At 34.2% G+C, this 12,282-nt stretch overlaps 2 protein-coding genes across 3 annotated transcripts; one reads left to right on the top strand and one right to left on the bottom strand.

Annotated features, from left to right (window-relative positions):
• Positions 1-2,872: 2,872 nt before the first annotated feature.
• Positions 2,873-4,244, top strand: LOC114181189 (UPF0496 protein At3g19330-like). The gene is made up of 2 exons (XM_028067563.1): positions 2,873-3,199; positions 3,264-4,244. The coding sequence occupies exons 1-2, from the start codon at positions 3,124-3,126 to the stop codon at positions 4,193-4,195; spliced, it is 1,008 nt and encodes a 335-aa protein (XP_027923364.1). The 5' UTR covers positions 2,873-3,123; the 3' UTR covers positions 4,196-4,244.
• Positions 4,245-4,972: 728 nt separating this feature from the next.
• LOC114181188 lies at positions 4,973-11,704 on the bottom strand. 2 transcript variants are annotated; one of them, XM_028067561.1, is made up of 15 exons: positions 11,399-11,704; positions 9,919-10,013; positions 9,713-9,826; positions 9,392-9,496; positions 9,213-9,284; positions 8,990-9,102; positions 8,760-8,888; positions 8,208-8,276; positions 7,755-7,842; positions 7,566-7,637; positions 7,370-7,470; positions 6,892-7,009; positions 5,979-6,038; positions 5,769-5,879; positions 4,973-5,225 (listed from the first exon to the last, which is right to left on the bottom strand). In XM_028067561.1, the coding sequence occupies exons 1-15, from the start codon at positions 11,523-11,525 to the stop codon at positions 5,115-5,117; spliced, it is 1,485 nt and encodes a 494-aa protein (XP_027923362.1). In that variant the 5' UTR covers positions 11,526-11,704; the 3' UTR covers positions 4,973-5,114. The 2 variants fall into 2 exon arrangements, with proteins under 2 accessions (XP_027923362.1, XP_027923363.1); XM_028067562.1 differs by having other exon boundaries at positions 5,043-5,225; positions 6,030-6,038.
• Positions 11,705-12,282: the final 578 nt, after the last annotated feature.

The raw sequence follows: 12,282 nt of genomic DNA, 5'->3' as shown, positions 1-12,282 counted from the left end.
CAACAAACTACGGGTCTCGACTATGATGAAACCTTCAGTCTAGTGGTCAAGTCTAGCACGGTAAGAATTGTCCTATCCATTACAGTACATTTAAATTGGGAGGTTAGGCAATTAGAAATAAATAATGCATTCTTGAATGACAATCTCAAAGAAAATGTGTTCATGCATCAACCTGAAGGATATATAGATTCAACCAAGCTTGGCCACATATGCAAATTAAACAAGGCAATTTACGGACTAAAGCAATCCCCAAGGGCTTGGTATGACAAGTTGAAAGACACTTTATTGAGATGAGGCTTTCAAAACACCAAGAGTGATTTGTCATTGTTTGTTCTTAAAGAAAATGATCATATCATACTCCTTCTCATATATGTTGATGACATAATAATTACAGGGAGCAACAATAAGTCTTTAGAGACTTTTATTACTCAATTAAACATTGTTTTCTCTCTCAAAGACCTTGGCCTTCTACACTACTTCTTGGGAATTGAAGTACACAAAGATGCTGGTGGAATGTACCTTAAACAAACAAAGTACATTAGAGATCTACTCAAGAAGTTTAATATGGAAAAATCTTCATCTTGCCCTACACCAATGGTAACATGGAAACAATTCACTGCTAAAGGAGAATTTATTGCTAACCCTACACTATACAGACAGGCTATAGGTGCATTACAATATCTGACCAACACTCGACCAGACATAACATTTTCTGTCAACAAACTCAATCAATATATGAGTTCCCCAACTATAGATCATTGGCAAGGAATAAAAAGAATACTGAGATATCTCCATGGCACAACAAATTTTTTTCTTCATATCAACCATCAACCGATCTTGATATATCTTGATTCTCTTATGCAGATTGGGCCACTAGCATAGATGATAGGAAACCATAGCAAGGCATTGTGTTTTCCTTGGAGAGACATTGATCTCGTGGGCCTCAAGAAAACAAAAAGTGGTGTCATGGTCAAGTACTGAGTCAGAATATAGAGCTTTAGCTGATCTAGCTGCATAAGTAACTTGGATGAGATCACTTCTAGATGAGCTGAAATTTCCTATGCCTAGAAATTCGATTTTGTGGTGTGATAACTTGATTTCTAAGGCACCGACATCCAATCCAGTGATGCATGCTCGGTCTAAACATATTGAGATAGATGTTCACTACATTCGGGATCAAGTGCTTCAGAATCAAGTCACAATAGCCTATGTGCCCACAGCAGATCAAATTATAGATTGTTTAACCAAACCTCTCACGCACACAAGGTTCAACATTTTGAGAGACAAACTTGGGCTGACTAAGTCACCTCAATTTGAGAAAGTTACGATTCTAATTATTAGAATCAATACCAGAGATATTATGTCAATAATATTATCCCAATATCTCTGGTATTATGCCAGTGTATTATTTCTCATGTGTGCAGTCATCATTATCAATTATTTCTTATATTGTTTATTGTATTCAATGATGGCTTTATTATAGAGATTATGATTGTATTGTATTGTGTTTATATAAACACAAGATCTGCAATACAAAAGCACTGCAATATTTCTCCATTTTATCTTTCTTGGTCCCGTCTGTGAGCACATTACATTATTATTCATGTTCCTTTCTCTTTATCCTCATCAGAGGAGAAAATCAAGAGGGAAACTTAAGGTGCTCTACAATTGGAAGATCAGGTATCAATCTTTGCTCTACTATTTCTAATAATCAAGTACTCTTCCACATTTTATTGCTCTTAATGTTTTTATAAACCAACATGATTTCCAATAGATGGTTGCAAATAGCTTTATACATGTGTCACTTGCAACTCATGCAAGGTGACATGCAACCATGAGTTATCAATGTCATAGAGAAGATCTGCTGACCAAAAGGGACCTTAGATGGAATAAGATGTGTGTTTAACTTTCAATGGATGAGATTGCTTATACATGCCACTCATAACCCATGCATGTTGACACATTGACATAGTAAATAATATTTTGTTTTCTTTAAGTGAATTGATGAACTATGTGTTAAGGTTGCAAAACGTGATGAGTCTAACCCATTTTCTCTTCGATTGACGAATAATGGGTTAAAACGAGTTTGTTTTGCCACGCGTAACTAAGTGTACACATGCATAATTGTTCAGATATTGTTTTTCTTCTAAGTACATTGATTAAAAAAATAGTACAATTATATAATCATACATATTTTGATTAGGGACGATATTCAATAATTTGTCACATTTTAAGAATTTCACTACAAGTTATTTTATAGTTTTATAATTTTATAATTTTATAATTACACGTAATATATGACAAAAGTTTATTGCAACTTTAACTTAACACATTTATTAAAGACTTAAAATTTAATTAAACATAAAAATAAATATAGTATTAAAATTTTATATTCCTCATTTATTTATAATAATGTAAATCAATATTTATGGGTTATTAAAACTTAATTAAACCTCAAAACAAATATAATATTAAAATTTTATATTCTACATTCTTCATTTATTTATAATAATCTAAATCAATATTTATTAGGTTAATATATTTTAAAACTTTGATGCAGAATTAGTTTTCATTCAAATATTAAATTTTAATACATTTTAATTTCTATTATTTAACAATATGAAAATACCAGTTTAACATAAATTTTGTTTTCAATTTCACATTAAAAGTTATTAACGAAAATCATATTTAATTCATATTTATTTAATACTTTATTATATAATTAATGTTTAACTCAAAAATTAAGAATTATAATTATTTTTAAATTTAATTATAATATTTTTCTCTCCCCTGCTTGAAAAACAATGTAAAAGAAATATACTAGTCTAAAATCCCTTTATACAGAAGATAGCTTCCTGCCCGCAACACACAAAATTCAATGGCTGAATCCATCTCCCAAGTCACCGGAGGGTACAAAGAATCCTATTTGTTTAGTAAATTTTTTGTATTGTGTGGTCCTTGAGCAATGAAAAGAGTGAATAGTATTCCAGAAAACAAAAGATTACCCTGTTCGCTTTTAACCTCCATCCACCCTTCTGTTACTTGTTACTTGCAGAAGAAGCATCACTCTCTTAAATTGTGGAAGAGCACTGTCATACACTTCATTGCTAACAATAAAACTAAATGCCTTCTACAATGCTCAAATGTCTCTCCTTCAACTCATCACCTTCTTCCTCAACCGTCCAAAACCCTTCCCAAGGTAACTAACTCTAAACCCCACTCACTCTTTCTTCACTTAACTAACGAAGCGCTGCGTTTCGCAGATGGCACACCCAACATCTCCGACGCGTATTACCGCGCCGTGCACACCACGTCTTTTTCCGAGATTCGCTCCAACGTCCAGGCCCATGTCCACCACCTCAACCCCACACGCGAGCGCGTCCAGCAAGCCCTAGCTCTCTCCAACCCCGAGAGCCTCACGCGCCTCTTCTCCGCGTTCTTTGACCACACCGAAGCTGCCTCTGACCTCTGCCTCAACCTCCACCACTGCGTCCTTCGCGCGCGTGCCCTCCACGCGCCGCTTCTCGACCTCTTCCGAACCCTCGACCCTTCCCACCCCTCCCAAAACGACTGCGTTCGCGCCCTCGACCTCTTCCACCCCTTCCACACGCTCCCAAACCCCATCCCCGACTCCCACACCTTCTCCGCTATCCGCACCGACCTCTCCGCCCTTAAAACCACCCTCGACCGCCGCGCCGCCAGATCGCTCAGGAGTCTCCGCCTTTCCCGCCGCCTCCTCCGCGGCTCAGCCGTCTGCCTCGTTGTGGTCGCAGCTGCCGTGATTGTCGCTACCGTCGCCGCCACGGTGCATGCTGTGGTTGCAATTGCTGGAAGTGGTGCCGGTTTCGCTCTGCCGGTTTGTGCCTCTGAGAAGAGGGAACTTGCGAGACTGAGGCAGCTTCATGCTGCTGCCAAATGTGCTTACGTGTTGAGCAACGATCTCGGGACGATCGACGCCCTGGTGTCGCGGCTGCGCGCGGCGGTGGAGGGGGACAAAGTTTTGGTGAGCCTTGGGTTGGAGAGAGGGAATGAGAGGTACCTTGTGCAGGAAGTTATCAAGCAGCTCTGGAAGAGTCACCAGGGGTTTTTGCACCAGGTCGAGGATCTTGAGGAGCATATTTTCCTCTGCTTTTATAACATTAACAAGGCAAGGCTTTTGGTTCATCAAGAGATATGCTCTGATTCAACTTCATAGTTCTAATTCCTAACCAATTCATCAACCCTTTAAATTGTGATTCTCATTCATAGCTGCAGCTGCATTGCAATTATTGTAGCCAATGCAGACTGCTTTAGGATTGCTTTCATAACATTTAGATGTTGAGGAAATTTGTGGACATGGCGTATTTGGTTATGAGAAAATGAAATCTATTTATAGTAGCTTCAGCTTGTACACATTTGATGTTATACATTCTATACTATTTTGGTAGCTTTTGTGAGTCCTTTGAGTGATTATAGCCATGATATTATGCACTTTTCTTTTGTTTTTTCATTTCAGCGTTTGTTCTTTTCATTTTTGGACGTACGTAGATAACAGTCTTGATGCAATTCACAAAATCTTGCTAGATTCTGACCGAAACTGTTATTTAGAAGTTAACCATGTGCCTCCTATGCTAGATTTCGTAATGATAGGATTACAGTTTTTATGATCATACGGGTCACCTAAATCAAACTGTGAAATGTCTGACGAAAATAGTAGTAGATATTGAAATGACATTAAAATAGATTTTATTTTAAAGCTTTGTACAAATCTTTTTTTAAACTGCACTTGAGATGTTATTCAGAAACGCGACCACGAGATCTTGGAATGTTTGCTATGCTATTGATCTTGGTTTTGATTTCTGAAGCATAAACATGTGAGCTTGGGGGGCAAGGGATGAAGGAGTGTAAAACACAAATACTGGCCACGCAGGTTCACCTTTATGGGGTTTAAGGTAATAGATCCAATTTCCCTACCAATGTCAATAAACTATACTAATGAAACTGACCAAGACTTTATTTGTTTACTAATTGTTTCAGGAACATTGCAAAGATTTAAAAGGAGATGAAGAATGAGGAAGTTTTACAGTGAATTTATGGGACATAACATGATTATTGACAAATATCCCAAACCACCATCAAGGAGAGGTGTTTCCCTGCCTCGCCTTGAGGACAAGCTCTTCAGTGGTGGTGCCTATGATCTCGTTAGCCCGTTTCAGCCCAACGCATTGGTATCGGTTAATGACATCCTGAATTCAAAGGAAAGCTTTCAGTTAAGTAAATTCTTAATCTTCTGATCAAGCATATTAGGTAACAACAATGAAAGTGATCTCCCACTTTTATGAACATATTTACTTAAGATACACACAATACAACCATAAAGTCACAAACAAGATGTCTAAAAGTTCTTATTACCATTTAATGTACTCTTACATATACATTTGAAGCGTCAAATAAACAAAATTATACTATCAATTAGTCCTCTATCATGCTAAACACAACTTCTATTCCTTGATTGGTGAATTAGAAATAGGATGGAAAAAAGTAAATAAGTGGTATAGTTAACTTACTATGATGTATAAAATGGACACAGCTTGTGTATAATAGATTAAATAAAACGACTTATGCAATTGGCTAAAAGAAAAGGCTTCAAAATCACCAGTATTTTCTGAACCTATAATCGGAGTTACTGAACATAGTGATAACATAAAGTATTAAACTAGTCATGGAAGTATTGCAGCATTATATACTTAACCAAACCAAAATCATAGTCACTTTGGAAGGGAATCTACCTTGGTGACGATTCCCAACTTCTCTAATTTCTGAACTGCATCATCCACATCAAAATTGCAGCTCTCCCCAAACTCTTCTTTGATGAGCTCCTCACACCATTTATCGAGGTCCTGATACACATTACCATATGTACAAAACTCTTGTTTCCTAAGTTAAAATTGAAAAATTGTAGAGAAAACAAATTGCTTAATTGATATTGATGTTCATACTTGTCTATTAGCTTTCCCCTGCTCCATCAGAATAAAAAATGATATTATTACCTCTTTAACCTGCACATAAGATCATAAGATCAGCATGACTTTTATATGTTAGGCGTGTGCATAGCTGCATGCAGCAAAATCACAAGGTGGCCTAAAACTCAAAACAGGTAGAGCTGCATATACATATACTTGTTAGTTCCTTTAAGCCTCTGTCATGTAAAATTGTAGCAATGAAAACAGATTAAAAAGTATACCTACAAGATTAAGCATAATATAAAGCTAGAATGTAACATAATTTCATACTTGGATTTCTCGTAATTTCCTCCTTAAAGTCTCTATCACACATTCCAAATTCCTTGTCGAAGTCTGTTAGATTTTCTTACAAATCCCTTAGTCATATGACACTAATACCACACACAAAACACATCTCGTATAACTCAATCTTACAAAATTGATTTATAAAATGAGGTTTATTCTTACAAGTCCTCCTTAAGTCTGTTTCTTTTAGTTTTTAGAACATTAATATATGCTCTGTAATACTTAGGTTCATAAGTAGGTTGAATAAAAACGCATTTTTTTTTATAATTTTAGTCTTTGGGAGTCACTACCTTTTAATCTCATTTGTAATGGGAATACCTAAGGATGAGTGTAATAGTTCGTGATCTACTAGAAATTGATATTTCATGCTTAGGCTGGGTTTTAGCAAGGTCATATGAACTTTGACCAATTTTAGGCAGTCATGGTTATTGAATGTGGTGACAAATATTTATCAGTTACAGTTTTTTCATCTGAAGCCCTATAATTGTTTTCGTGTAATGACAAAAACAAGTTAACAAAAAATCATCTATACTAGTTTATTGGAATAATTTAAAAAGGTAAAAAAAAAATGTAATTACACAAAGCACATCAAGCTAGCACTTACTTCCTGTTGAATGACATCATCGCATAAATGGAGAAGTGTACCCTTTCCACTGTCCAGTTGTTTGTCATACATTGACTGTGTAATCAAATTTTGGTATTGGACCAAGTTTTGTTGGAACCTATGAGAAGTTAACATTTAGAAGCCACAGAGGATACATAGATTCATCTAACAAGAACTTGTTAAGCCATACTTTTTGAAATTTTGTATCTATGTATGTGTGTATAGATTATATATAATCAATTGGATAATATAACACGAGTTTCATTCATAAACTTGTCATTTTATCAAATTTGACAACTGATTTGATTAAGAAACTCCTCGGTTCCGAAACAAGATGATTTGGTACATTATTCTGTAAAATAAACATAAACTGTAACTTTGATTCTCGAAGGGGTAATTTACTTTTGCTTAAATTTTTAAGGTATAAAAACTTATAAAAAAGTCATTCTTGAAAGTGTAAATTGTTTATCATGCTTACGTGAAGTATGTCTTGACAAAATATCCAATTACTGTGGAAAGAATAGCACCAATGACCCTCAAATCAGCTTTATCCACATCAAGAGAGCTACCTACAGCAGCCTATGGAGAAAAACATTTCAACTGCGTTAGTGCAAGATGGCAAAGATCAAAAGCACTGTAGTACAGAAACTCAAACCTGTGATTGAAAAACTAACCAGCCCAACTATAGCAGATCCAAGGAACTTGACCCAATCCATTGGAGTCAATCCAGGATTTTTCTTTTCTGGCTGTCAAGTAAAAAGTTGTGACCAAGTCATCACTTATGCACCTTGGGGTAAAAGGTAATTAGGTAATAACACAACCATTGGACGTTGATGAAATGATTCACAAATGAGGTAACTCACAAGAACTATTTCCATATCAGCCATTGGAATGTGTTTGAAATGCTTCACATAAATTCCTCTTTCTTGTTTTGATTTGGTGCTAGCTGGCCTGATTAATCAGTTTCCGACTTAGAATTCAGTAGAATACAGCTACTCATGGATTTTTTACATCTAGTTTAAAAGCATTACTTGTATGTACTCAAACCCTCCGAAGATAACTCAAATTCTTGTTTTTACCATAATGCACTTATATGATATTTTTCAGAATAGTTTTAAATTAAAGGATTTTATTCTCTCAAAATAGCATGCATATAGATTAGAAATGCTAGGAAAGACTGCTAATGGTATACAGAGGGATACTTTTCATCAAACTTTTTACTATATCTCTTAGCAGGTCTATGATTTTCGGTCTAATAAAATCAAAAAATTTTGCAAACTAGCATAGTAGAGATCAGAGATTCAATTGAACACTACCTGTAGACAACAATTATCCTATCAAAGGTTGGTTCTTGGATTGTGTTCTTGTTCAGCAAACTACCGATTCTGAAAATTAGCAAACAGATTCATGACTGATAAGATAATCAAACATTCAAGATTTAAACAGTTTTACATGCATGAGCTCAGCAGTTTTCAGACAAAGCAACGTGCATTTCTCGGACAAATGAGTAGTTGGATTTCCAGATAAAAAAACCTGTATTGAAACTTTATATTGTAGGACTCCTGTTAATATTTAGAAATTTCCAATGCCATACTACGGGTAACTGTGATGATTCCAGAGTAAATAACCATTATTAATATTTAACAAAAGGTGAAATTTTTTTGATGAAGTGGAAACTAATGACATTCAGGATTTGCACTACACATATCTAAATTAGCAGAATGCATCAAAGTGAGTGGTGAATGCTATTTCAAGAAGAGGCAGCCATAAACATACTTCAACGATGAATGCTATGTAAATGAAGTATGAAAAGTCCTACTCCAGAAAGGGAAGAAGATAACAACACCATCACAGAGATTCAACAAGACCTCAATGGCATTTTTTCAAGACGTATCCGTTCATATACATCATCCTGATAATCTTCTGACTCTAATTCACTGTCCTTCTTGTGATCCATTGCACACCCTTTTGACCTTCCGTAGAAAAACTTTTCCAACCTGCAAGAACATGTGCTAAAGTTTTCTGCAAAAATAACCTAAAAAACATCCCATGCTACATCTACAGAAATCATGATTTTTCTAATGTGATTGTTTTTTACCCGGTTATTCTTAATACATATGACCAAAATCGTGCAATGAGCATGTCCACCTTCTCCATGACAAAGAAATCAGTCGTTTGATCAATTCCAATGCCCCGTCGAAAAATAATATACTACATAGTAACAGGATATGTCAGTTTTCCCCTCACAAAAGTGTTAAAATCGAGTAAACTAATAATTCTGATGGGTGTTTCTATGCTCTTCTTAACAGCCCCAAAAGTACCTTATCATGGAAATCTGGAAGGTTATCTTGCGGATGTTTTTGAAAATATTTTTTCAAAAGAACCTTGTCAAGCTACATCAGCAAAACAGAGATCAGCAACTGTTAACAGCACAATCAAACATCCAAAGTGACCTGTGCCATTAAAGGCACATATGTTACGCCTGAATATTGTTGCAAACCTTGGATTCATTAACTGTAATGGGAAGATTTAGAAGATACTGTCCAGAACGAGCAATATCAATCTCTTCTTGAGTAGTAATCTTGAAGTTGCTTTTCTTCATGACCTGCGTGAAGTCACAGAATTTTTCAATCAGTCCTTGAACATTTTGTTATGCTAAATCTTATTCACCATAGTATCAAATAGGTGTAAACTTTTTGGGTGTCAAAATATCATTGTAGTATAAAATTTACCACATTTTCATGTCTATACTTCCTAGCCTTTAAATGAGATGTCCATAGATAACTGCAGAAAATGGACATTCATGAAGTATCCAAACTACCTCAAAAAGGTAAGCCAAAAAATTCTGTTCAAGAACATCAACTTCTTCACTCGGTATCTTCTGCTGTTCCAACTTCTGAGCCCCGGATACAGGATCAAAGAGAGAATAGATTTGCTTTTAAGCACAGAAAAGTGAGAAAAAAGAATGAGGCTCCAACCATATCAGTAGACTAGTTGTATCACAAGAAATGGTCAAGAAAAGAATACCATCATGTCTTCAAACTGTAGAAGGTACCATGCTCTGATTGTGTACTCTATTCTCTTGCAGAGCTTCAAAAATTCATTTCGGTCAGCACTATGTTCTGCACATAATACCCAAATCACCCAAAAGTCTACAGAGACAATATCAAGTTTTGGAAGAAGGGTTTGGGGGTTGTTCATGTATTATTTCATCTGATTGAAAACTGCAGACTTTTATCACCACAGCTGCACCAAATAATTAGTAAGAATTTAAATAGATTGCACTTAAAGAGTTAACATTTATATTGTTATCCAATCATGAATTCTCATGTTTGATATAGTTTTTAACTTTTTTAGTAAATTACTTTACATGAAGTGAATGGTGATAGGATAAAAACAGTTTTTGCATTAGCTAGCAAGTTTGGTGCATTTAATGATAATTACTTTAAAGTTATATTTATTATGTTTTCTAATTTGTTTACACATTACAAACCTTTTTAACTTGTAGTTCTTACAAATTATACTCTAAGTCATATTTTGAATATTTTCAATTGATTGCAATTTAAAAGTTTTACACTATCATTGTATCAAGGATTGAAAATTAAACTCAATAATTTACATGGTACAGAGAGCATGGTTTTCAATTGCTAACAACTTTGCAATTGCTACTACAATCATAGTTTCAACTACAATAACTGTTTCATTATTGTGATATTGGTGGTCTTTGCAACCATATTGCAGCAGCAGCCTCATCCACTGTATTTTCTCTTAATTTCTATACTTAGAAAGAACTGCAACAACTATCAGCACTTAAAATTGCAATCTGAGATTGTTGCCACAATTTGCTTATAATTTTTCGGTAATTTCAGAAACAGTAGCTAAATTGCAATTTAAAATCACAGTACAAAAGAAGCAGAATCATAGAATTTAAGGCCAAGTATTTTCACTAAAGAAATAAATCAAGATTCATAAACCTGCTCGAGATACAACTACAAGTACAAGCTCTTACTATAATGCAAAAAACAGACCCAGAAAACCATTCCGAGTGCATAAATTTAGGACAGCCTCCACTGAGCTCACAATCACGCCAAGAAAAAGTATTACAATTAAGGTAAAATAACGAGTAACTTTTATCATTCTTAAGTAAAAAATAAATGAATATGTTAGCAACAATGATATAACTAAGGTGATTTAATATCTTTTTCTATCATATTTTTTAACACATTCTTTATTATTGATTAAAATTTATCACAACGTGAAAAGATAATTAAAAATATATAGAAGATCAAATATCCTATCAGCACTTCTACATCAACTAATACATTACCATCAGCTGTAGAAGTGTCAATGAACAAAAAGTAGATAAGAAAAAATGATTGTTGATAAAATAGTAGGTATTTAAAACATTGAAAAGAAAATACAAAGAGAAAGAAAAGGGTGTAAAAAAAGACGTGAATTAAGCAATTGAAATGATAGTAAAGAAAGTGTTTGAGAAGAAAAAACATACTGATAAGGTTGGCCAATGTCATGATAAGGTGAGGCTTCAAAACGGGAATAACAGATTCACGTTCTATCCGAATCACTTCCTTCTTGTGATGACCATGAAGCATTCCTTCCCAACCCGAAGGTGCCATTTTTCTTTTCTTTTGCACCAAAGGAACTCTGTTTTTTATATCCAAAAGGATCGGAGAACAAAGAAGAAACAAAGCGTTTCTTGGCAGCACATTATGGAATAAGATTCATGCTTCGCAAACTAGGCATAAGATGCTTCACACTGCTGCAACAAAAATGGTCTCTGATAATAAAATAAAATTGAAAATAGAAAAGCAATTTGGTGTTTAAGATGAAACTACCACCACCAACAACGTTCATAGTTGGGGAAATTCACGTTCATGGCCAAGCGGTTATTATTGTTCATAGTTAACAAAGTGAAGCTACGGTGCGTACGTGTGTGTGTCCTGTGTGTCATTGTCAAATTGATTTGTTCAAACTTTCTTCTATATTCTCAAAATAGATTCATTCCTTCTAAGTGTTTTGCTTTTTTACTTTTTTTTTTTAATTTTATTATATTCAAATGTATATAATTTTATTATTTTTATGATTAATTGATTAAAAAATAAAAAATAATATAATTTAAAGTATATATATAACTTTGTAAGTATAATATTTAAAAAAATAAATAATCGTTATCTTTTAAAAGATAAAGTTATTTGGAAGTTAAAAAATTATTTGTAATAATTTTTTTATTAAATAAATACATAAATTATAATAAAATTTCCCAATTAAAAAATAATATCAAACGTATTTTCTGGTATAGATTCTAATGATATAGTAATATATTTATATTAGTAGTTTAAGTTAAAAATATAGTTATGTAATAACGTTAAGCAG

The sequence above is a fragment of the Vigna unguiculata genome, chromosome 4 (assembly GCF_004118075.2).
Source record: "Vigna unguiculata cultivar IT97K-499-35 chromosome 4, ASM411807v1, whole genome shotgun sequence".
NCBI classification, from domain to species: Eukaryota; Viridiplantae; Streptophyta; class Magnoliopsida; order Fabales; family Fabaceae; genus Vigna; species Vigna unguiculata.
The sequence above is the reverse complement of the archived record's forward strand: the minus strand, read 5'-3'. Positions and strand labels throughout refer to the sequence as shown.

Coding starts and splice junctions, on each gene's coding strand:
- LOC114181188 (XM_028067561.1), bottom strand. CDS start 11,525: ATGGCACCTTCGGGTTGGGAAGGAATGCTTCATGGTCATCACAAGAAG. Junction 7,843..8,207: donor AGGATAATTGTTGTCTACAG/GTAGTGTTCAAT, acceptor CTGATTAATCAG/GCCAGCTAGCACCAAATCAA. Junction 7,010..7,369: donor TTTGTCAAGACATACTTCAC/GTAAGCATGATA, acceptor AACTTCTCATAG/GTTCCAACAAAACTTGGTCC.
- LOC114181189 (XM_028067563.1), top strand. CDS start 3,124: ATGCCTTCTACAATGCTCAAATGTCTCTCCTTCAACTCATCACCTTCT. Junction 3,200..3,263: donor CGTCCAAAACCCTTCCCAAG/GTAACTAACTCT, acceptor TGCGTTTCGCAG/ATGGCACACCCAACATCTCC.